The 26,220-nt window shown below is 35.3% G+C and overlaps 3 protein-coding genes across 3 annotated transcripts in view; 2 read left to right on the top strand and 1 right to left on the bottom strand.

Moving 5' to 3' along the window:
• The window catches only part of LOC127169353 (rhamnose-binding lectin), a 94,162-nt gene extending 79,221 nt beyond the window's left edge, over positions 1-14,941 (top strand). Inside the window, exon 12 of the mRNA XM_051116660.1 lies at positions 14,912-14,941. Within this exon, the coding sequence (XP_050972617.1) occupies positions 14,912-14,913 (2 nt within the window). The 3' untranslated portion in view covers positions 14,914-14,941. The remainder of the gene's footprint in view (positions 1-14,911) is intronic.
• LOC127169356 (L-rhamnose-binding lectin CSL2) lies at positions 9,652-15,040 on the top strand. Its single transcript, XM_051116667.1, has 12 exons — positions 9,652-9,753; positions 9,937-9,972; positions 10,218-10,262; positions 10,360-10,489; positions 10,606-10,715; positions 10,798-10,842; positions 10,932-11,067; positions 11,501-11,616; positions 14,140-14,184; positions 14,330-14,468; positions 14,696-14,805; positions 14,912-15,040. Coding segments are annotated over exons 1-12 (945 nt in total). The 5' UTR covers positions 9,652-9,722; the 3' UTR covers positions 14,914-15,040.
• Positions 15,041-17,762: 2,722 nt separating this feature from the next.
• Positions 17,763-24,489, bottom strand: ywhabb (tyrosine 3-monooxygenase/tryptophan 5-monooxygenase activation protein, beta polypeptide b). The gene is made up of 6 exons (XM_051116672.1): positions 24,352-24,489; positions 20,876-21,176; positions 20,365-20,488; positions 18,844-19,007; positions 18,401-18,496; positions 17,763-18,310 (listed from the first exon to the last, which is right to left on the bottom strand). Exons 2-6 carry the CDS (start codon positions 21,167-21,169, stop codon positions 18,260-18,262), a joined length of 729 nt encoding a protein of 242 aa, XP_050972629.1. The 5' UTR covers positions 21,170-21,176; positions 24,352-24,489; the 3' UTR covers positions 17,763-18,259.
• Between the last annotated feature and the right edge of the window lie 1,731 nt (positions 24,490-26,220).

Raw genomic sequence — 26,220 nt, 5'->3', positions numbered from 1 at the left:
TGTAGATTGGGAGACGCATTCCCTTAAGTAGTGATATACAGTATAACAAAACCCACTCACGCAAGCAACAACTAGGCCTAGTACCATTTGCTTAACTGCTGATTGTTGATGTGGTTCATGGATAAATTAAATACCTGCAGATATCAGCAATCTGGAGTTCAGAAGCAACACTGTAAAACAACAATAGAAGATAAAAGATTAAAACCCCTGTTCAATGCTAATCTTTAAGCCATTCACACTATTCTCAACCTTAAATTTAACCCAGAAATAAAGAGCTGCTCACAAGTCTAATGGTGCAACTATATTAGTGTTCACTGTGTGTCTGATTTTTCAGTTTAGATGAAAGAAACTTACAGGTAAGAAGGAGGACACTGAGAGAAAACATAGTTCTGCTGTTGCAGTCAAATGTAGCCTCTGATGAGCTGATTCATATTTATACAGTCTGTTTTTTGATAACTCTATCAGATAGGATCGCAAATGTTCCAGTAAAATTCATTCGAATGTGAAGACATCTGTGTGAAAATGGGATATTCCGTAAACACTCATTATTGTTACAGGAACTTCCTGGAAAATTTGTAGGAGTTAATTAGTGCAAATATTTTCCTATTCAAATTGTAATTTGAAACAAAAAGGATTAAGTAAATACATTGTTCACAGTATTTTGATTTTAGAATCGTAAAATACTATTTAGCTGACAACAGGTTAACATTTTAAATGTAAAAATATTATTATTCTATAATGCCTGAAACATCATTGCCACATCACTGTACACTGGCAACCACTGCATCCAGTTTTTTTAAAAATATTTACAGTGTAGGTGATTTGCATGTTTGTTCAGTTTATCCAGGGAAGTTACAGTCACATGATAGATCTGACAGATTTTAAAGTTGATCAATATTTACACATTCTCATTAAAACAGGTTTTATAAAGCACTCTTTGTAGCAACTCATCTGAAAGTACACAGGTCAAATATGGTGTCCAGTGTTAAAGGGGTCATCAGATGCCCATTTTCCACAAGTTGATATGACTCTTTAGGGTCTTAATGAAAAGCCTATAATATACTTTGTTTAAAACTAAACTATTAACCCTTACTTGTGCAGTGTCTTCTTCCGTGATCTTACTTGGTGATTTCAACATACATGTTAATAAGGATTGTGCAGACTCCCCGTGAACTCATGTCAGTTTTTGAATGTTTTAATCTTGTGCAGCACATTCACTTCCCTACACATCTAAAAGGTCACACACTGGATTTGATTTGTACTACTGGTCTACGTAATGTTTCTGTGTATGGATCTCAGATTGGACTTTCTGATCACCTTCTCATTGAACTCAACTGTGAAATGCCTCTCCCCCGCCTTAGCGTAAAATCAACCACCACTTTTCGTAATATTAATTCTGTTGATCAATCACTGTTCACTGATTCTATACAGACACATCTTTCAGATATTACTGAAACACAGGTCTGCTCTTGATATCCTTGCCAAATACAATGCCTCTCTTTCTACTGCCCTTAATATACACGCCCCTCTCAAATGCAGAATTGTACCTTCTACACATACGTCTCCCTGATTTACCCCCTCACTTCGCAAATTGAAAACTACTGGTCGTCGCCTGGAATGCCTCTACAGGAAAACTGGCTTGACCGTGCATCTTATTGCTTACAAGGAGCATATTCAGCTATATAAATCGGCTTTAAATACTGCACGCTCCAGCTATTATTCTGCCCTCATCACAAATGCATCTTCCCGTTCTAAAACACTGTTTTCTGTAGTTAACAAACTCACTAACCCTCCTGCCTCTGTCATGACCAACTCTGTAGACCTCTGTGAGTCGTTCTTACATTACTTCCAAAATAAAATAAATCGTATATATTCTCTCTTTCCAACAGTGTACTCCCCTATCCACTCAAACGACTTCCCTACTGACTTTGCACCTGGTACTCTTACTGATTGCGACCCTCCAACTCCTGCTTATATTTCTGAGTTACTCAGTAAAACCAGTCCTTGTTTCTGTCATCTTGATCCTGCCTCTACATCTCTGCTCAAATACTCTGCACCTGTTATTTCACAGCCTATTTCACTTCTCATTTCTAAAATCCTGAGCACTGGTGTTGTTCCTCTTGAATTAAAAACTGCAGCTGTCACACCAGTCTTAAAGAAACCCGGCCTTGACTCTTCTGATATGGCCAATTACAGACCAATTTCAAATCTTCCACTTCTTTCAAAAATACTTGAAAAAGTTGTTGCTGTTCAACTACAGTCATATTTGTCATCTCATAATCTGTATGAATGTTTTCAATCCGGTTTTCGCTCTTACCACAGCACCGAGACAGCACTTCTTAAGGTTGTCAGTGACCTTCTTATGGCCACTGACGCTGGCTCTGTTAGCATTTTGATTCTTTTAGATCTTTCCTCTGCATTTGACACTATCTCTCACAGTATTCTCATTTCACGACTTTCTGATCTTGGTATTTCTGGAACTGCCTTAGCTTGGTTCACTTCTTATCTGTCTGACCGTCAACATTACATTACTATCCGCCAGGCTAAATCCTCTACTGCTCCTGTCTCTCATGGTGTTCCTCAGGGTTCTGTTCTTGGGCCTCTACTCTTCATCATCTAGATGTTTCCTCTAGGTAAAATCGTCTGCCGTCACGGTTTCAACTTCCACTGCTATGCAGGTGACACTCAACTCTATATCAGCTTTCGACACTACCATCCCTTTCCCCCATAACTCCATTTCAGCTTGTATCGACGACATAAATGCTTGGATGACCAGTAACCTTCTCAAACTCAATACTGTTCTACTTGTTGGGTCACCAAAAAAACGTTGCTCCTTTCTGTACTGACACTGTTAACATTTCTGGGATCTTGGTTAGACCTTCCACCACCGTTAAAAATCTGGGTATAACTTTTGACTCCTATCTCTCTTTCCTACCTCACATTTTTTCGCTTACTAAATCTGCCTTTTATCACCTCCGCAATATAGCTCGTTTACGTCCCTTCTTAAACATCAAGGATGCTGAGATACTGGTTCACGCTTTCATTACTTCTCAACTTGACTACTGTAATTATCTTTTTTATGGTCTACCAAACACAACATTAAATAAGCTCCAATACATCCAGAACTCTGCTGCTAGGGTCCTCCCTTATTCAAAGAAATCCTCGCACATCACTCCCATCCTACACAGACTTCATTGGCTACCCGTTCGCTTCCGCATTCAATACAAGATTCTCCTCATCACCTTCAAAACACTTCATGGTCTTGCCCCCCCCCCCATATATTTCTGATCTCATTCATACTTACTCTGCAGTTCGCACACTCCGTTCTGCAGACAATGGTCTACTGTTAATTCCTTGCTATAGATTAGCATAGTTCGGAGGACGAACATTTAGTATCTCTGCCCTTACACTCTGGAATTCTATTTCTTTCTTCATTACAGGATTTCAAAACCCACCTTGAAACATATCTTTTCTCGTCTTGTTTTCCTGATCTTTGAATATATGATTGGAATTTTGCTATGGCTTTTATGTTTATCTGTATTCTGTTTTTTTGTTTTTTTGTTTCTGGTTATGTATAAATATTCTTGTTATTGTAAAGCGACCTTGATTTTCTAGAAAGGCACTATATAAAATAAACGTATTATTATTATTATTATTAAAAATTATTATTAAAAAAAACTATTATTAAAAATATTATTACCTAAATATTTTTACCTTGTCAAAATGAGCTCTGCAAAAATCATCCCATTCTGAGGGATTGTTCCTTTAAATTGCAAATGAGCTCTGCTCGTCTCGCCCCTCTCTTCTCTCTGCTGCTCTGAGAGATTGTTTACTTTTTTTTTATTGCGCATTTAGCGCATTTGGCTGCAAAACTTGCTAAGTAGCACCTTATTAGGAAAAGCAATTGCAAAAATTTATTAAAAAAACCCCTTATACTCACTCCTGCTGTAAGTGAAGCTGGATCATGAATGATTTGCACGAACATAGACAGATATATGTAAATTGGAAAATGCATTCCCTTCATTAATAAACATAATCCACTGCCTCTTCAGCAGCTCAGATGTCAAGAGCAAATGAAGACCATATGTTCATTATTACATCCGACAACACAACACCTCAATCGCGGTCGGACTGTTACAGCTCATTCAGGGTGGGTCTATGGTAAGGCGCCAGTGTCAGTCAAACTATGGTGGGAGCGGCCTCTGTCTGTGTGATGTCACACAGACAAGAAGCTGAGAATGGCTTGATTTGAAAAGATAACAACTACAGATAACAACTGGGTGGATATTTGTCATTAGGGTTAAGATTGTCTGAAGGATGGCATGCTAACAGCTCTGCTGTAGAACTGCTACACACATCTATACCAGCTAATGCACTGCTGAGTAAACGTCTTTCTTCTCCTTTAACAGTTACAATTCAAGATTCAATTATAGCTTTACTGGCTTTTTAATGTTAAAAATGTTTTACACTGCCAAAGTATTAGTAACATTGACAACAAACATAATGACACACATTTTAAAAAAGTTCAAACACACAATGATTTGTTTTATTGTTTTTGTGCATTTTATTGTCCGGTCGCTTGTCCTGTTGCACTGGTTTCCATATACCTGACAGCCAGTTTTGAGTTTGAGCTCAAAGTTTCTCTTAGCAGGTATGGGAGTTTGTCCTTGTGTGGCAACAGACTGAAGTCTTTTTAATGGATTGTGAGATGAGGGAAATGTTTAGCTTGTTTGTGTTTAATCGGGGCATGTTGTTCAAAGTACAGGTTTCCCCTTCATTTTGTTTGCAGCAAATTTGGCATTTTATTAGGACATTTTTGTCTGTTAGAAAATGGAGGAGTCTGTGGTTTAGGATGTTGCCAAAGAAAAAAGTTCCAACTGTATTACTTACACATAATTTGCATATTATACAGACACAAAAACAGTCTTTATTTAATTCATGAACATTGTACAAGGATACAAGGAAGCAAACATTTGAGGAAAAACGAAGGTGCTTTATAAAGACAGCTCATGACTGACAAATCAAATGACATAATGTATGAAGTATAAATTCAGATCAACTTAGCAGAGCTACAACTTAATTTATCAGCATGTGACTGTAAGGCAAACAGATCATATTGGCTAAACATGCTAAACACATGGACATTCTTTTTTTTTTACTTCCAAAAATGGTATTTTACTGAAATATATATAAATACATACATATAGTCACGGCCAAAAAATATCAGCACCCTTGCAATTCTGTCAGAAATGCAACTCTTCTCTCAGAAAATTGCTGCTGTTGCAGAATGTTTATTTTATTTTTTTGTTTGCATTTGAACAACACAAAAAAACAGAGATGAAAAGTCAAATCTGATACAATTCCACACAGAACCCAAAAATGCACTGGACAAAATTATTGGCACCCTTAACTTAATATTGGTAGCACCCCCTTTTTTTAGATTTATTTTTGGGACATTTTTGCCTTTATTGTGACAGGATGCAAAGTGGGAGAGAGAGATGGGGACAGGATCAGGAAAGGTCCCCACGTCAGGACTTGAACACAGGACGCCCAGAGCACAACGGCACCGCATGTCAGTGCGCTGCCCACGGGGCTATCAGCGCCAACAGAAGCACCCCCTTTGGAAAAAATAACTGAAATCAATCGCTTCCTGTGACCATGAATGAGTTTCTTACAACTCTCTACTGGAATTTGGGACCACTCTTTTTTTTGAAAATTTCAGGTCATTCAGATTTAAAGGGTGGCTTGAATCTCTCCACAGATGTTTTATGGGATTCAGATCTGGACTCATTGCTAGCCATTTCAGAACTTTCCAGCGCTTTGTTTGTAACCATTTCTGAGTGCTTTTTGAAGTGTGTTTCAGGTCATTGTCCTGCTGGAAAACCCATGACCTCTGGTGGAGACGCAGCTTTCTGAAACTGGCCACTACGTTGCGCCCCAAAATTCTTTGGTAATCATCAGATTTCATGATACCGTTCACACAGTCAAGGCATCCAGTGCCAGAAGCAGCAAAGCAACCCCAAAACATCTTAGGACCGCCACCATGTTTGACTGTAGGGACTGTGTTCTTTTCTTTGAAAGCCTCATTTTTTTTTCTGTAAACAGTGCCATGATGTCCTTTACCATGATGCTCTACTTTTGTCTCATCTGTCCACAGTAGGTTCTCAAAGAAGGATTGTGGTTTTGTCACATAAGTTTTGGCAAACTCCAGTTTTGCTTTTTTATGCCTTTGTGTCAGCAGTGGTCTCCTACCATAGCGTCCCTTTTCGAGGGATAGTATGAGCTGACACTGTTGTACCCTGTGTCTGCAGATCAGCTTGAATTTGTTTGGAAGTTAATCTGGTTCTTTATCCACCATTCGAATAACCCTTCGTTGTAATTTTTCATAAATGTTCCTCTTCCATCCATGTCCAGGGAGTTTAGCTACAGTGCCATGAGCTGTAAACCTCTTGATGATATTGCGCACAGTGGACACAGCAACGTTATGATCTCTGGAGATTGACTTGTACACTCAAAAAAATATTTCAGCCCTTAACTTAATTCAATTACGTACAAAATTTCCATGCATTTAGATTACGTAGTTTTAGTTTAAACAAATCAATTAAACTTAATGTGATTCAAATGCATCAGTCTTACGTAAATGAAACAGGTAAAGTTGATGTAATAGTTCCCAGTGTTAAACAAACCCTGCTCAGTGTTCATGTGTTTCCACACTACAGAGTGTTCAAGTAGCATTGACACAGTGTTGGAGTTAAGGAGATCATTATGTCATGATTGACCAATAATGATGAACACCTGTTGTTTACAAGCAGAATCACAGAAGGAAAGAGAAACACAAGAATCAGCCACAGCCAAAGATAAAATTAACTTAAATAAATGAGGACATTAAATCTCTGATTAAACAACTCCACAAACAACATTACAGATTGACTTGATTTCTGTCATATATCTATAAATATTATTTCAGAACGTCTAAACAGAGGTTTAGATGTTTTATTTTAAAAAATGTTTCATTTGACCTCACCATCATGGCGAACAGGGTTTACTTTAGTTGGGCTCTTGACCCTTGACTTTCTTAGTATAGTTTTTTTTTTGTTCTTTGGTTGCTGTAATTGTGTTTGTAGAGCACATTTGTATAGCACAAAAAAAAGGTGTCCTTATTAAGTGTTGTTGGTTAATTACATACACATAATTACAACAGCCAAAAAAATTAAAAGTCAAGAGTCCAACTAAAGTAAACCCTGTTCACCATGATGGTGAGGTCAGTTGAAACTTTATAAAAAAATAAAACATCTAAACCTCTGTTTAGATGTTCTGAAATAATATTTATAGATATATGACAGAAAGTCAAGTCAAACTGTAATGTTGTTTGTGGAGTTGTTTAATCAGAGATTTAATGTCCTCATTTATTTAAGTTAATTTTATCTTTGGCTGTGGCTGATTCTTGTGTTTCTCTTTCCTTCTGTGATTCTGCTTGTAAACAACAGGTGTTCATCATTATTGGTCAATCATGACATAATGATCTCCTTAACTCCAACACTGTGTCAATGCTACTTGAACACTCTGTAGTGTGGAAACACATGAACACTGAGCAGGGTTTGTTTAACACTGGGAACTATTACATCAACTTTACCTGTTTCATTTACGTAAGACTGATGCATTTGAATCACATTAAGTTTAATTGATTTGTTTAAACTAAAACTACGTAATCTAAATGCATGGAAATTTTGTACGTAATTGAATTAAGTTAAGGGCTGAAATATTTTTTTGAGTGTAGCCTTGAGATTATACATGTTTTTACACAACATTTTCTCTCAAATCCATAGTCTACTATATGACAATAAAATCATCATCAACAAACAATCAAATTTATTTGACCAACTTGTCTTTATCAGTTTTTGCTATAATAAATGTGGTTTAAAAACACATAGTTATAGTACCCAGAAAAAAACTGAAGCTATAAAGTCAAGGGTCAAGAGCCCAACTAAAGCCAATGCTTATCTCCACAATGGTGACTTAAAACATTATTATTTTCAATAAAACATTAACATCTAAACATTGTTAATTCGCAACAAGAAGTTTTGTATGAAAGAAATAAAGTCAGACTGGTTCGTAATAAGTGAAGATGCTGAGATCTAAAGAGATCTGTTAGTGTTTCATGTTCTGTTGCTGTCAGTCATGTGACATTTAATTAATTAATTAATTAGTTAATACGTTAATTTTACAGTTAAGTTGTTTGATTGTAATAATTTAGAAAATGCCTGTAAATTAACAGTGTTAGCTTATTTATATAAAGAGATTTTACTTTAATTTTAAAGGGGTCATCGGATGCTAAGATCACTTTTTCATGTTGTTTGAACATTAATGTGTGTTGGCAGTATATGTACAAATCTACCCTATAATGATAAAAATCCATGCAGTGGTTTTTAATTAATCTGTAAAAATAATATCCCCAAATATTATTTTCAAATCGAGCCGTTTGCAGATGCATCACACCGACAGAGGCTGCTCCCACGATAGTTGATTGACATGAGCATTTTACGTCAGATCAGCTGTAACAGTCCGACCTCCATTGTTGGATGTAAGTTAGACAACAGTATCCGCGACTGAGCGATTGAGGTGTTGTGTTGCTGGATGTAATAATGAACACAGTGGTCATCATTTACTCCCGACATCTGAGCTGCTGAAGATGCAGTGGATTACGTTTGTTTGTGAAGGGAATGCGCCTCCTGATCTACATATATCCGTCTATGTTCATGTGAATCATTCGTGATCCAGCTTCACCTACAGCAGAAGTGAGTACAAGGTTTTTTTATGAATTTCTGCAATCACCTTTCCTAATAACGTGCTAGTTAGCAAGTTTCGCGGCCAAATGTGCTTAATGCGGCTAAAATAAACAATCTCTCAGAGCAGCAGAGAGAAGAGAGGGGCGGGGCGAGCAGAGCTCATTTGCATTTAAAGGAACAATCCCTCAGAATGAGATCATTTTTTGCAGAGCTCATTTTGACAAGGTAAAAAGGTGTTGTTTTACACAACCATTGAGAATTTTTAACCAAAGTATATTATAGGCTTTTCATTAAGACCCTAAAGAGTCATATCAACTTGTGGAAAATGGGCATCCGATGACCCCTTTAACATTGGACATCATATTTGACCTGTGTACTTTCAGATGAGTTGCATCAAAGAGTGCTTTATAAAACCTGTTTTAATGAGAATGTGTAAATATTGATCAACTTTAAAATCTGTCAGATCTATCATGTGACTGTAACTTTCCTGGATAAACTGAACAAACATGCAAATCACCTACACTGTAAATATGTAAAAAAAAAAAAAAAAAAAAAAAAAACTGGATGCAGTGGTTGCCAGTGTACAGTGATGTGGCAATGATGTTTCAGGCATTATAGAATAATAATATTTTTACATTTAAAATGTTAACCTGTTGTCAGCTAAATAGTATTTTACAATTCTAAAATCAAAATACTGTGAACAATGTATTTACTTAATCCTTTTTGTTTCAAATTACAATTTGAATAGGAAAATATTTGCACTAATTAACTCCTGCAAACTTTCCAGGAAGTTCCTGTAACAATAATGAGTGTTTGCAGAATATCCCATTTTTACACAGATGTCTTTAGTTTCAAATTAAGTTTACTGGAACAAAACAGACCATATAAATATGAATCAGCTCATCAGAGGCTACATTTAACGGCAACAGAAGAACCATGTTTTCTCTCAGTGTCCTCCTGCTTACCTGTAAGTTTCTTTCATCTAAACTGAAAAATCAGACACACAGTGAACACTAATGTATAGTTGCACTGTTAGACCTTTGAGCAGCTCTTTTCTGGGTTAAATTTAGGGTTGAGAATAGTGTGAATGGCTTAAAGATTAGCATTGAACAGGGGTTTTAATCTTTTATCTTCTGTTGTTGTCTTACAGTGATGCTTCTGAACTCCAGATTGCTGATATCTGCAGGTATTTCATTTATCCATAAACCACATCAACAATCAGCAGTTAAGCAAATGTTACTAGACCTAGTTGTTGCTTGCGTTAGTGGGTTTTTGTTATACTGTATATCACTACTTTTCACTACTTTTATTATTATTATTTAGTATTCCCAATGTAGTATCGAGTTTATTATTCTCTACCTATTGTTTGTTAATCTCACCTTGTTACAAATGACAAATAATACCTTAAAGCTGCAGTCTTTAATTTTTCAGAGACTGTAATTACATGTGATGGGAATGTCCAGCATCTCAGTTGTGGTAAGATGTTTTACAATCAACTAAAGTTATTTACTGATACTATTGCTATTATTGTTGTTGTTTTAACAGTAGTTCATTATGATGTTCTTCTGTTCAGATACTGGTGTGATCAGTGTACAATCAGCGACGTGTGGCCGCACAAGCAGCCTGATTTGTAGCGTTGGGCGACCACCATCTGAAACATCTAATACTAAATGTTCAGTGGATGTTCCTGCAGTCTCTAAACGGTAAGGATTTTTCATTGCTTGTGACTGGGTAGAATTATGACTTTGTTGGTTACTCACATGGTTAACTTACGCAGTATATTTTTCATTATATTAGTCATGTCTTTATCCTTAAACAGGTGTAATGGACTGAGGGAGTGTGAGTTAAACACTCAAGGACTTGCACCAAGAGATCCATGTTATGGCACCTACAAGTACTACACTACCAACTACATTTGCATCCCGGCAGGTTTGGACTTTTTCTCTCTCTTCCTCCAATTCCTGTTCTTGATCATTTTCATCGCTGTGAATGTCTTCTGTCCTTCTTCCAGAAACAAGTGTGACCTGTCATTATGGATACAGTTATTTGAAATGTGGTGAGCATTTTTTCCACATCTTTTGCGTTGTTTCCAGAAATCGAGGGACATGGATTACTTTAAGAAATGTTGTTTTTATCTCCATGTAGAAAATGGTAGGATTCAGATAAATACTGCAAACTATGGACGTACAGATAAAACCACCTGCTCTGAAGGACGTCCATCCGAACAGGTCCAAAACACCAATTGCTATTCACCCAATGCACTGTCTCCTGTGTCCAAAAGGTAGATTTTAAAAGTGATATAAAATGATCTTCTTTCTATCGCAGCTAACAGAGAACGTTCTGGAAAGGTTGATAATGTCAGTAGAATGTTTGTTCGAAGTTGTCAAGTCTTTAATAGCATTCTCAAAACATCAGCACAAAAATGTTGTTTATAAAATGTTCATGGAACATTTTCTTCCTAAAACATTTTAGTGTAAACATTTAAATGTGAAAACATTTTTTATGTATCTATACTTCTATCACTTTGTTTGAGAACATTCAAAAGTAACATTCCTATTAGAATGTTTTCTTTAACATTAACATAGCCAAGAAATTAAAAAAAAAAAACTTTCAAAAACAATGTTTTCATAATTTAATGGTAACATTCACAACAAGTGTTAGCTGGAATAAAGATGCAAAAACTAATGTAAACCTTCCTTTTTCCACATGTGAAGCTGCAATGGCCTGGAAAGTTGTGAGGTGTTTGCGACACATACAGTCTTTACTGATCCCTGCGTTGGCACATACAAGTACCTCGCAATCTCTTATTTTTGCCTCCCACCTGCAGTTCGTGAGTATTTATTATCCCATTTGCTACTCGGTTTATTCTATTCTTGTGTTTAGTTTAAAAAGTACAATTCAACATATTTTAAGTACAACTAGATGTTTGAGAACAGACTTTGAGAAAGCCCAGCCTGAAAGTTTGAAGCATTTGTAAAAGTATGAAATTTGTTGTTGCTATCATGATTAAGCACATTACTTACATGATTTAACATGTTGCTAGCATGTTTTAGCATGATTAGCTTGTTGCTTGCATTTTTATAGGCTGATTACAATGTTGTTAGCATGGTTAGCATGTTCTTAGCATGTTACTAACATGTTCTTAGCATAATTAGCAAGTTAAGAGCATGATTTCAGCATGATTAACATGTTATTAGCCTGTTGCTAGCATGTTTCTAACATGATTAGCATGTTACTAACATGTTTTAGCATGATTAGCTTGTTGTTTGCATTTTTATAGGCTGATTACAATGTTGTTAGCATTTTCTTAGCATGTTACCAGCATGTTGTTAGCATGATTAGCAAGTTAAGAGCATGATTCTAGCATGATTAGCAAGTTTCTAGCTTGTTACCATAATTAACAAGTTAATAGCATGTTTATAACTTGATTATCATGTTGCAAGCATGTTACTAACATGTTGTTAGCATGATTAGCATGTTTCTAACATGATTAACAAGTTACTAGCTTGTTGATTTTATGATTAGCCAGTTACTAGCATGTTGCTAACATGATTAGCATGTTACTAACATGTTTTAGCATGATTAGCTTGTTGTTTACATTATTATAGGCTGATTACAATGTTGTTAGCATGTTCTTAGCATGTTACCAACATGTTGTTAGCATGATTAGCAAGTTTCTAGCTTGTTACCATAATTAACAAGTTAATAACATGTTTATAACATGATTATCATGTTGCAAACATGTTTCTAACATGATTAGCATGTTACTAACATGTTGTTAGTATGATTAGCATGTTGTTAGCATGTTTCTAGCATGATTAGCAAGTTACTAGCTTGTTGATATTATGATTAGCCAGTTACTAGCATGTTGCTAACATGATTAACAAGTTACAAGCATGTTGTTGGCATGATTAGCAAGTTACTAGCATGTTGTTAGCATGATTAGCAAGTTACTAACATGTTACTAGCATGTTGTTAGCAAGTTGGTAGAATGTTGCCTGCATGATTAGCAAGTTTCTAGCTTGTTACCATAATTAACAAGTTAATGTTTATAACCTGATTATCATGTTGCAAGCATGTTTATAACATGTTGTTAGCATGATTAGCATGTTGTTAGCATGTTTCTAGCATGATTAGCAAGTTACTAGCTTGTTGATATTATGATTAGCCAGTTACTAGCATGTTGCTAACATGATTAGCAAGTTACAAGCATGTTGTTGGCATGATTAGCATGTTACTAGCATGTTGTTAGCATGATTAGCAAGTTAGTAGAACATTGCCTGCATGATTAGCAAGTTACTAGCATGTTTTTAACATGGTTAGCAAGTTACTAGCAGTTGTTAGCATGATTAGCAAGTCACTAGCATGTTGTTAGCATAATAAGCTATTATATTAATTAAGTTATTATCATGTTGCAAGCATGATTAGCATGTCTCTAGCAATCATGATTAATATGTTTAAACCAGCTAAAACCAGTTGATTCAGTAAAAAACAGCTAAAAACTAGCTGGTTTAACCTTGGTTGGTGTTTTAGCAGGTCTCCCAGATTGGCCAGCTAAGACCGGCCTGACCAGCTAAAAAGTGGCCAAAACCATTTTAAAGCACTTTAAAACCAGCCTGGGAAACCAGCAAAAGCAGCCATTCAGCTTAGGCTGGTTTTAGCTGTTTTTTAAGTAGGGAGTTGTTCAGCTTTATAAACAGCTTAAATGCACCATAGATCTCTTTGTATAAAAGTTTTCACCCCCTCAATGAAAGTCTATGGGATTTTAGGTGGTTTTGATAGTCTGGTTTTCGAAAAATGTAAGCCAGTAAGATCAGTAAGAAAAGACATAGCAACTAACTTCAGACCAGCCTGAGGGTCTGACCCAAGTTTGTTGGTTGTAGCTTTAAAGCTCTAGGAGGAGAAACTGACTAAGTTTTGGCCGAAGAAGCAGCTTATATAGCAGATCAGTATGTTTGCTTTCTCAGGCCAACTTCATTTTAATGAAAATGTATTCTATAGTTATTTTAAATTCAATTAGCTGAACTTTGTGCTTTTTTACCCAACTATCATGAATAAATAATTACATCTGTTCATTTTGAAATATGATTAAAGTGTAATGATTTTAAATGAACTTTAAAGTAAAACTTTTAATTCAATGTTACAAAGTGCACTTTTTAACATTTTTAAATTTGATGTACACTACACAATTAGTGCTACAAAGCAGCACTTCTTTTTCACAAGGCAAAAAACATAAACAGACCACGGTTTACAACATTTTAATTTGCTTTTAAAAGGCGTGATCACACAGCACACATTCACTAAGCCTGTCTTACATTTAAGTTACATTTATTGCTTTACAACATTTCTGTAGGTTCCAGTTTAGTCTGTGAACATGAGACGAGTGTCCTGACCTGTGGTGAGTAGGCCTATTATGTTTTTTTTTTCTGCTTATTTTTACCGTTGTTTTACTTGTTAGTATTTATGACTAAATTATAAAAATTATAGTAAATAATGACTTTTTATGCATCCCAGAGACTAAAATATTGAATTTATGTTTTCAGATGATGGGACTGTCATACGCATTCAAAGCGCTAACTACGGCCGAACTGACAGCAGCACATGCTCTGCTGGACGACCTGCTTCTCAGCTTGCCAAAACTGACTGCTACGCCTTAAATTCACAGACAGTAGTCGCTAACGGGTCAGTTTACATGATCAAAATTTCCTATGTAACTTTCAGTTTGCCCTACTGAAAAAAATGACAGCATCCCAAACCATACTGGGAGACCCGCTAAGACTAACATAGTCTAATCATTTTCTCCCAGCAGGCTAATCGAATGAGTTTTATAATAATTAAAAAACATTTTTAATGTTTAAGCTTGTAACACACTAATTTGTCACACTAATTTCTATTTTATTATGGTGTAGATGTGAAGGGAAGAGAAGCTGCTCCATTTTAGCCTCCAACAGTGTCTTCTCGGATCCATGTGTCGGCACATTCAAGTACCTGTACATCTCGTACACCTGCGAGTCTAAGTGTAAGTGTTACTGTACAGAGATATGATACTGCATTTGTGTAGTATTTGGTTTTACTCATGAACTCACTCATCAGGCTACTATTAATGTTGATGTTTGTGTTTGCAGAGAACGACAGCTGGTGTTGTGGATTTGGCCTCTTCGGTTCTCTATCAGCATCTTTACTTTAAATGCGCTAAAACTAAATCAATTTCTTAATTGTTAATGTATATGATATGGTATTTGCCGTCAATTCAGTCTTTGTGTGTGGATGAAATCACAGGCTGAGACTTTTGCATAAAGCTTTGATCCTCATACAATATTTCTATGGACCTTACTTGTTCACGATGTTGGGATTTTACCTTATAATAAATGCTTTGCAAATGGGAATGAGGTGTGTGTTTGTCGTCTTAAAGCATGTTGATTGGTTGTCCTTATCTTTTATTGTATGCATTGCAAGTAATTGCCCCTTCGCTGCTACAACCCCGTCCACATCCGAGCGTGATGTCGAAAGACACGCCCATATCAAATACGTCCCCAGCTTTACCTTGCCATCATTTACCATCAAATGTTAGGATAAAGTGACATTTACATGTAGTACCAACACTGAACATCTTTTAAGGCGTTGCCTTAAAAAAATTACTTTTTTTTAAACATTTTAGTTAATTAATCTTAAACAGTATAATACGTTGACAGCGTGACTTTGAGTATTAATTAAGAATTATGGCATAAATGTGTGAATTACATGCAGTGAAATTGTATGTGTTTTATGCTTTAGTTTTTAGTTTTAGTTATAACTGTCTGTACTTTGACTGTGTTTATTGAAGTTTATTATTATTAAAAGCTGTCACTTTCTCAACTGCCAAATACCTACAACCTGAATGAGCAGAGATGGCAAAAGTACACATATCTTTCACTCAAGTAGAAGTCTGGTAAAAGTAGAAGTACTGACTACACTTCTTTACTTAGGTTAAGACATGTACTTAAGTAAAAAGTACCCTTTACTACTACCTGTTTCAGTGTCACACTGGTAACTGGACCTCACATCATATTGAAATATTAATACAAAATAACTTACATTTAAAATTTGTTAGCTAATAAATGTATCAAGGCTAAACAACCACCATGTAGAACAAGGCCGGATTGGGACAAAATTTTAGGCCGGGAAATCTCACACTCATCCAGGCCTCCCATACACCCACAACAAATTACTGAACTTCTTGAAAAATTCTCGAACCACTGATGATTATAGTTTTAGGGGAGGGGAGATAGTATGGAAGATACATAATTGTTCAGGGGAGTATTTTGACACAAAAACTAAATCTTATAAATATTGACGGTCCCAAAGAAGACAGCCCATCATTTTTTGAGAAATTATTTATAACTGTTTCTGATTTGGAGGGACTTAATATAATTAGAGGTGATTTTAACTGTACCCTCGACCCAATATTGGACAGATCCATTCAAATGGATACAACTCATATACAAACTAGGAAAACATTCATTGATTATATGAAGGATCTAAGTTTAATTGAGGTTTGGAGAATGCTGAACCCAAATAAAAGAGAATATTCTTGTTACTCAAGCTCACATAAAACTCATTTAAGAATTGATTATTTTATAATATCTACAGACTTACTGTCTAATGTAAAGAATGCTGGTATAATATTGCAAAAATATGGCAAAAAGGGTAGTAGAATACTAGTATGCTGATCCTCTTTTGTGCGCGGACATAATCAGAGGCTTTGATTTGATTACTTTTTCTATAGAACTTGCTTGTACACTATTTTGTATACAAAATATGCAAGAGAAACTCACCTGTTCCCCACTCATGTTGGTCTGCTGTTTTCCCTGAAAACATAAATGGGTGTTTTGGGTCTCGGGAGACTAGCGTAAATTGACCAACAGCGCCATCTGCTGTTTTTTGGAAAAGGAAGTTGCTCAATTGCATTTGTGAGAAAATCAAGCCAAGGTTCCTCATAAAAAGAGTTGTAGCACACAATACATATATTTGCCCATACCACTGCATTTTCTCTCAAGTAGAGTTTTGTATTTGCGAATCACTCGTTTGTTTGAAAGTCACGTTTTTTCTTTGCAAAGCAGATTGTGTTTTGTTTGATAAATATTGGCACAAAATTCACTCCATAGTTCAAGTCCACAATTCAGTACTGCATAGTTCAGCAATACATTTCTAACATTCATAATGTGTTTAGAAACAATTATTTGAACTGACTTTACTAGGACTTTAAGTGCAAGTAATCGCTCAAACCAACTTATCTTTTATTCACTGAGAAAAATTAAATGCAAAGAAATTAAAAATATTTTATATAGTGCATCCATGTGAACCTTTTTATATGCAATTTGCCAACTATAAATCATTTCTGCAACCTACTAAGTTTCAGGTTAGTCAATTTAATTTTTAATTTTGTAATTTTGTGATGCAAAGCTGAATTTTCAGCCTCATTACTCCAGTCTTCATTGTCACATGATCCTTCGGAAATGAGTCTTACTTTTGATTAATGTAATGCATCCTTATCAATCTTACAGGACCCCAACCTTTTGGACATTAGTATTCTGCTCACCTAGTGGCAAAATTATGGGGCTTCTCAAACATACTGTTCTGACCTCATATTTTAAAAACCTTAACTTCCTATCTCTTTTGATTAATATGGGCTTTAATGTATTATTAGCATAGCATGTCAAAGCAGAAAAAGAACTTAAAAGCTAGCTTTACTCATTCAAGCTAATACTATTTAAATTAGTTCAAAATACTTTAGCATCCTCTTTAAAATTAATGTCACTGCTTGTGTTTAAGAATATGACATTCACAAGAATACAGCTTAAGCAGCACAGAATTGAACACAAGAAAGCACAGAAATCAGACACTCTGTATTTGGTGAAAATAAACTGCCAGTTTAATAACCATACAATAAAACCTGTAAATACCGATGAATTATACTAAAAAAAATATGATCGTAACAAAAAAAAAAAAAAAAAAAAAAAAAGAGGATGAAAAATGCACAACCAGCTAAAGTGGAACAAAGGGAATTATCAGGAAGGACGATTAGAGTTCACAACCCCCGATCCCCAATACACTCACTCTCACTTTCAAACACACACATACACTCAGTTATTCTCCGTTAGCAGCACGCACACTCTTACAGTCACTCAGACACGCACAAAGGACAGGGTTTGATAATCAGTACACGTTAAATTCACAAACAAAATGACTGGACCTGCTATAATGTCAGCATGTCACCCTGTGAGCCACCCCCACCCCCCTCCCAGCCACGGGGGCTTCGCTGAGCGTCTTCCTGTGGGTGCTGATCATCATTCAGAAGGTAATGGGGAGCGGGGCCGGGAACTGGATGGAGAGGGGTGGGTGCTGTAGGGTGGAATGAGGTGGGAGGGTTGGTGGAAGCCATTTGTGTATTTAAGGTGGATGTGTGTGGGTGTTTGGAGATCAGTGCGGCTCCCCTAGTTCTCGTTGTCGCCTGCTTCGTCGCCCTGGTTTTCTGACGTCCACAGCTGCAGGTATGAGAATTGATATAATGTATAAGCCAATGATGCACTGAAACAGACATATAACTGGTGCAGAATGTATAAAGGAGGACTTACAGTGAGGTTGTCCCTTAGAAGCTGCATGATCAAGGTGCTGTCTTTGTAGGAGTCCTCATTTAAAGTGTCAAGCTCAGCAATGGCTTCATCAAAAGCCTGAAACAGAAGCTCTGGTTTCTCACTTGGGCTGAATGAGCATGAAATACACTGGTGCTTGTATTGTAACAATGTTCAATGCAGTTGAGATTTGCAAAGAAATAAAATACACATTTATATGACAAAGTGTAAGAGGCTGTCCACATAGGACACATTCTTGTTTCATGGTTTTACATGTAAGCATGCACTAGATGGGTATCTCCGCCGACTCTACGGTCTCTCACTCCTTGGCAAGTTAAAAACAGCTCAACTTCTATAAACGAGTCTCCATCCAAATTGTGTTAAATACAAGAACTTGTCCTGTGTGAACCGCCCCTGGTGCAACTAGCGTTTAAACAGATACCAACCGTCTTAGCGAGGTGACAGGCATTCTCAGGAGAGTTGAGGATCTCATAGTAAAAAACGGAAAAGTTGAGGGCAAGACCCAACCGTATAGGGTGTGTGGGCTGCATTTCCTTCTTACTTATCTCAAAAGCATCTTGGTAGGCCTTCTGAGAGTTGTCAACCGTGGCTGAAAGAACAAAGAGTTGATCTTGTGTTGATTACATTCAAAAAAGGCAAATATATAATTAGTTTAATATAATTACATTTAAGATGGTCAGACAGATAGACAGTAGTGATGCACTGAAATTAACTTTTTACTGAAACCAAAAGGAAAGTTCTTATGTATTCGAAAAAAGTTGGGAAAAGTTTTGAGAAAAGCTTCTTGAATGCAAATTGGGTAACTAAACTCATTACGCTGTTCAGGGTGTAAAGTTCTTTGACAACAAGACACTTCTCTAAGTTTTTGAGAAAGACTGCTTCTCTAGAATCATTTTTGTTCATGTTGAAGTGTGTCCACACTGACAACGTGTTTTCTTGTTGTAGCCTATCCATGCCATGTTCACAAAGCATACGCTAAAACACCACTGGAGAAGCGTTAACAGTTTCAATCTATGATTTCGGCTCTCTAAAATTTTTAAATTTCAGTGCATCACTCACAGATGTAGACAGACAGACAGTTAGATAAAAGACAGACAAACAGATAGACAGTAAGACAGGCAATAGAACAATAAATAGAACAACATAACAGATAAAACAATCTTTTTTCAAATGTTAGACAGATAGATAATACAAAATGCATGTTATTTTTTACTTAGTACTGACCTGAATAAGATATTTATACATAAAAGATGTTTACATATAATTCACAAGAGAAAATAATAGTTGAATTTCTAAAAATTACCCTGTTCAGAAGTTTACATACACTTGATTCTTAATAGTGTGTTGTTACCTGAATGATTCACAGCTGTGAGTGACTCGTATGCAAATATTACAGAAGGTTCAAACACTCACTGATGAAAACTTTTTGAATTTGAAGATCAGGGTAAATTTTACTTATTTAGTCTTCTGGGAAACATGTATCTTCGGTAGCTTCTGAAGGGCAGTATTAAATAAAAATATGATATTTAGGCAAATTAAGAAAAATGTACATATCTTTGAACCTTCTGTAATAATTGCATACAAGTCCCTCAGTTGTCCTCAGTGTGAAAAGATGGATCTCAAAATCATATAGCCATTGTTGGAAAGGGTTCAAATACACAAAAAAGCTAAAAAACCAAAGCGTTTGCGGGACTTGAAGGATTTATCTGAAGAACAGCAGGACAAGCAAGGGACTCATGAACAACTATCACTAAACAAAGAACAGCTGTGGATCATTCAGGTAGCAACACAGTATTAAGAATCAAGCGTTTGTAAACTTTTAAACAGGGTAATTTTTATAAATTCAACTATTTAGATTGAAAGGATAAGAGAATTGTACAACAACTGAACGATGACTCGAACTATTGAACATACAAACAATAGATAGATGCATAAAATACACTTACTGGTCTTGGATTCTCCAGACGCAACCTCAGATAAGTATCTGTAGTAATCGCCTTTCATTTTCAGGTAAAACACCTTGCTCTCTGCCTGAGAAGCATTGGCAATGAGGTACTTCTCCAAAAGACCCTGTCAAGACAGGTAGAGACCATCAGGAATGCTCATATTTGTGGTCAAACAGTGTAAAATTGAATAACATTTAAGTCTTTAAGTTTCTTTAAGTTCTATGGGACTTTTTATACCTTTTATTTAGACAGGATAGAACAGAGCAGACATGAAAGCATTAGGTGTAGAGAGAGTAGAGTGAGACTGGCAAAGGACCTCGAGACGTGAATCGAACTCGGGTTGCCGTGAGCACGGGTGTGCTGTATGTCAGTGCACTAACCACAAGACTACTGGCGCCGACAAGTCTTACACTTTCAATACTAAAATTAAGGGTTATTTGTAAACCGATGACATGTGATGATGTCATCATTCTACAAGTTTCAGAGGATCAAGAGAAAGAAGTGTAGATACCAGCACATCATTGCAGATGTCCCGCAGTTCGGTCTCGATCTTTTCACGATACTCGCGTGCCATCTGTTGCTTCTTCTCGTTCCCCTCGGTCTTCTGCTCGATGCTGGAGATCACACGCCAGGAGGAGCGACGGGCGCCCACCACGTTCTTGTACGCCACCGACAGCAGGTTACGCTCTTCGTTGGAAAGCTCCACACCGCCCTCGGTAACAGACTTCATAGCTGCTGCCATGTCATCATAACGCTCGGCCTGCTCAGCGAGCTTGGCTTTCTGCACCAGGTCACTCTTGTCCATTTTTAGACTGAGAATCAGATAAGAGTAGGTATGTGCACGTTAACTGACAGAAAATCACTAAATTTTACATTGTGAAGGCACAAGAAACACGTGACACACTATTGGTATTAATTGTCAGTAACTGATTAGCATAATTTGCACTGACCATATGAATTACTTTGTTTATAATCTATCTTAATTTTGATGAACTGATATCAGTTCCTAAATCCCAAGATCAATATTTTAGTCTGCTGTTTTTTTGATGTGCAAAAGTTCCCTAAACAATATTTGTTGCACGCCTCCCATCCAATAATCTTAATAAGCTTTGTGTTGTTACTTTTAATATAAAACAATGTCTCAGCTTTCATTTTTTGTAAATTTAAGCATGGAAAATATTGGCCATCAGAAGGTGATAAATTACACTCAATCTGTGTTTCAAGGAAATGTGTCAGTTACATTAATACCTTAGAAAAGCCATATAATGTCCATAACTCAATAGTTAGCTAGACTAAATTAATTCTAGAGGAGCATTTTCATACATTTATGCACTATATTACATATTCATTATATTTTTGCATGTTTACCTGTTAGTGATGTCTTAATGCATGTTTAAATAAGTCATGAAAACAAGTTATGACAGTGATGTTTAAATTTTTTCAATAGTTAACTGGACTAGAAACATAACTATATCATTAAAAAACCTACATGAAAATGATCTGATGTAGGGCTGTCACTAACGATTATTTTGGCAATCAAGTAATCTATCGATTACTCTGACGATTAATCAAGTAACTGGATAATTACAATTAATTTTTTTTTGTAGTAATAAGAATAGACTTGAACAATAGCCTTTATACTGACTTAAAATACATGTATAGCAATAAGACAATAATAACTCAAAGTGTCAAAAGCAAGTAATCACATGGTTTTATTAAACAAAACTGTTAAAGTACATAATGTATTATGTATAGAGATAATGCACATTATGCATTATAAGAAATGCCTACAGAGGGCGCCAATGGTCTGACCATTGTTTTTACACTTCACTGCCTGATCTAATGTGTTTAATATTGACTCAAAAACATTAAATTCAAATGTCCATCTTAATCTTTAATATTTCTTTATGGCAGAAATGCTACAGCCACTGTAATTTCTTGAATATGTGGACATGAAAACGTGTAAACTCAGAGCGAGGGTTTGAACTTTTATTTTGAAATTGTGATGAACAGTTAGCATAATGACAAAGATAATGACCTATTTTCCTGTGTTTGCGTAAGTTTATAAATGATTTACCTTACAAATCTGATGAAATGGCGCAGATACATGTAAATGATAACAGTTTGTGCAGCAGCATTTACTGTGAAGGAAGCTGCTCTGAGACTCACGCATATATTAAACCTGCAACTAGGGCTATCAACGATTAATCGCATACAAAATAAAAGTTTAAGTTTGCCTAATATATGTGTGTGTACTGTGTATAATTATTATGTATATATAAATACAAATACATTCATGTATATATTTAAGAAATATTTACAAGCATATTTATTATAATTTTTATATAATTTATATTATATATAAATAAAATCATTTTGTATATTAATAACATTTCTCATATATATACACATTAATTTGTGTGTATTTATGAATACATAATAATTACACACAGTACACACACATATATTAGGCAAACTTAAACTTTTATTTTGATGCGATTAATCATTGACAGCCCTACCTGCAACGCATATATGTATTCACTGTAGCGTTTGTGAATTCCTTATAGCATTATGCTTTGTGATTTTTAAATGGGTTTAACATGTGGAACGCGCCACTTACGGTATTTTGCCAATTACTGGACACAGGCAAAACCTTTTTTATTTAAAAAAATAAAAATCGAGTATTCGATTTTTATTTTTAAAAATCAAATACTCGATTGGAAACAATGAATCGTTGCAGCCCTAATCTGACGTGTAATTTAAATTGTATTCAACTCAGTTTTTGAGAGCTGATTATTATGTATAAAAATAAACAGCAGTTGCATTTCATATTTGCACCCTTCAAAATCAATGTACCAACTGTATATTTTATATTTGTGATCCTTGATCACAAAACCAATCATAAGGGTCCATTTTTTTTATAAACCTGAATAAATAAGCTTTCCATTGATGTATGGTTTGTTAGGATAGGACAATATTTGACTGAGATACAACTATTTGAAAATCTAGAATCTGAGGGGACAAAAAAAATGTAATATTGAGAAAATCACATTTAAAGTTGTCCAAATGAAGTTCGTAGCAATGCATATTACTAATCAAAAATTAATTTTTGATATTTACAGTAGGAAATTTACAAAATATCTTCATGGAACATGATTTTAACGTAATATCCTGATGATTTTTGGCATAAAAGAAAATGTTATCATTTTGACCCCATACAACGTATTGCTGGCTATTGCTACAAATATACACCTACTTATGGCTGGTTTTGTGGTCCAGGGTCAGACTGTATTTGAATTATATCTAAACGAATCGAATCAAGAGTGATTCGGAATCGCATAATAAAATGTGACAATACTGAGCCCTAACATGTTTTTGAGAAAGTGTCCAAATGTAATGCACTACCAACATAAAACATTTTGGCATCACGTTTAACACTCGTCACATTCACATTTGACAAGGCCTGCTTAGAGGCAAAATAGCGTGCGAACAGCGACTAAATAGCAGACGAAATCGTATTTTCCTAAAACAAATCGAGCATTCAGGCCGTTTCTAAAATAATCAAACTGTGCTGCGGCTTTCATAAATCATAATTCGTCCTTTTCTCGGTCGTGACGTCCAGCCAATCGATTCAATTGAACTCTGTCAGGCTCCGCCGATGTGAGCTAGCACGCTAACCACACATCCTTTCATTGACGGGGCGAAATTCTCTGATTATACGTCGTGATTCACAACTTATAAACAACACGGCTAACGTTATACTACTATCTAACAAAAAATGCTGGTGGTGGCTTTGGATATTTCATTGTAACGTTAACGATTCGCCGTGTCTGACAGACAGTGAGGCCTGAAGCGCTTAGCAACCTGCTAAATCCCTCCGCTGGCCGCGAGAACGAAACACAAGATCATCTACGCGACCAAAGGAATGAAAGTATGTTATGTAAGACATGTAGAGAGTGATAAAACGGAAAAAGGAAATACACTCACGTTCTAAACGGTGTTTGCTCTGACTTTAATCGTTAAAAAGACACAAATTGAATCCCCGTCCTCCGCCTCGCTCTTCGGTTGTTCTGGGCAGTACCTCTTCCGCTTACAGTGACACTTCCGCTTCCTGCAAACCGTTCCCACTGAAAGTTTTTTTCTTATGTAACATGTGTTTAACATTATGAATAACTCGTTTAGTTTACGTGGAAAATACTGGAATCGACGAATACTGTTATAATGAACAACTCATTAAAACAATTACAAGTTAAGCAGAGAATCTAAGAAATTAACGTAAGCACATAAATGATTTATAGTAACATTTGTGTTTTTAGCTAAGGTTTTTAAACTTAATTATTGTTATTTTATTTGTAAACGCCACTGTCTGCAGGTATAAAGACACATTTGCTGCTAAAACTACAGTGTACACCATAATTTGTCAGCTGTTTGGGCTGAGAGTCCAGCTGAAATCAGTAACCACATTTATGAGAGTGAGGTAAGGTGTGGCAGCTTTACTCCAGATAAGGAGAAAGCAGACTGTAGACTAATCTAAATCTTTTAAGATGTCTCCAGTCTATTGAAATTAGAACAAAATATCTTTGACTTAAGGAAGAACAGAGAAGTACAACATCTGAAAGTGAGCAAGTAAATAAATAAAATGTGCAAATACAAGCAGATTTTGGGTAGAAAACGTTTTATGAAATTACTTATTAGACAGAAGCTACATCAGCCTCACAAATTGAAAGAACTACACTATCAGTAATATTTTTAATGTTTTTTTTAAAGTCTCTTCTGCTCACCAAGCCTGCATTTGGATCTGAAGTACAGCAAAACAGTACAATTTTAAAATATTTTAATACTATTATTACTATTTAAAATAACTGTTTTTTATTTTAATGTATTTTAAAATGTAATTTATTCATATGATTTCAAAGCTGAATTTTTAGCATCATTACTCCAGTCACATAATGCTTCAAAAATCATTTTAATATTCTGATTTGCTGCTCAAAAAACATTTATTATTATTATTTTGAAAACAGCGGAGTAGATTTTATTTGATGCAGCATTTATATGAAATATAAATATTTTGTAACATTATAAATGTCTTTATCATCACTTTTATTTAATTTAATGCATCCTTGCTAAATAAATTTTTTTTGTTTTAATTTCTTGCTGATTCCAAGCTTTTGAATGGTATATAATGTTAAAAAAGATTTTTATTTCAGATAAATGCTAGATCTTTCTGCTCAAAGAATCCTGAAAAAAAAAATGTACTGAATGGTTTTAAATATTGATAATAATAATAATATCAATAATAATAATAAAAATGTTTCTTGAACAGCAAATCAGCATATTTTCTGAATGATTTCTGAAGGCTGGAGTCATTTATTTTCATGATGTAATTTTGTTTAGCTTTGATTACAGGAACAAATTATATTTTTAAAAAATATTCAAATAGAAAACAGTTATTACTGCTTTTGTATTTTGGATCAAATAAATGCAGGCTTGGTGAGCAGAAGAGAATTCTTAAAAAAAAAATATTAAAAATTATACTGTTCAAACGCTTTTGAATTGTAGTGTACATTTTAGTTTAAAAGTTTGGGGTCAGTACGAATTTTTAAAGCTGTTTTTAAAATAATAAAGACCTCTTATGCTAATCAAGACAAAAAAAAATACAATGTAAAATAACGGTTTTCTATTTTTCTATGTTATTTATTCATGTGATGTCGGCACTGAATTTTTAGCATCATTACTTAAGTCTTCAGTGTCACATGGCCCTTCAGAAATCATTCTGATATGCTGATTTACTGCTCAAGACTATTATCAATGTTGAAAACAGTGGAGATGCTACATATTATTTTGGAAAACTGTTTT

The sequence above is a fragment of the Labeo rohita genome, chromosome 8 (genome assembly GCF_022985175.1).
Source record: "Labeo rohita strain BAU-BD-2019 chromosome 8, IGBB_LRoh.1.0, whole genome shotgun sequence".
Lineage (NCBI taxonomy): Eukaryota > Metazoa > Chordata > Actinopteri > Cypriniformes > Cyprinidae > Labeo > Labeo rohita.
This window is presented reverse-complemented; position numbering and strand designations above follow the sequence as displayed.

Coding starts and splice junctions, on each gene's coding strand:
- LOC127169356 (XM_051116667.1), top strand. CDS start 9,723: ATGTTTTCTCTCAGTGTCCTCCTGCTTACCT. Junction 10,263..10,359: donor TGTCCAGCATCTCAGTTGTG/GTAAGATGTTTT, acceptor TCTTCTGTTCAG/ATACTGGTGTGATCAGTGTA. Junction 11,617..14,139: donor TTGCCTCCCACCTGCAGTTC/GTGAGTATTTAT, acceptor ACATTTCTGTAG/GTTCCAGTTTAGTCTGTGAA.
- ywhabb (XM_051116672.1), bottom strand. CDS start 21,169: ATGGACAAGAGTGACCTGGTGCAGAAAGCCAAGCTCGCTGAGCAGGCC. Junction 20,489..20,875: donor ACATCTGCAATGATGTGCTG/GTATCTACACTT, acceptor CTGTCTTGACAG/GGTCTTTTGGAGAAGTACCT. Junction 18,311..18,400: donor TTCTAAGGGACAACCTCACT/GTAAGTCCTCCT, acceptor TCATACCTGCAG/CTGTGGACGTCAGAAAACCA.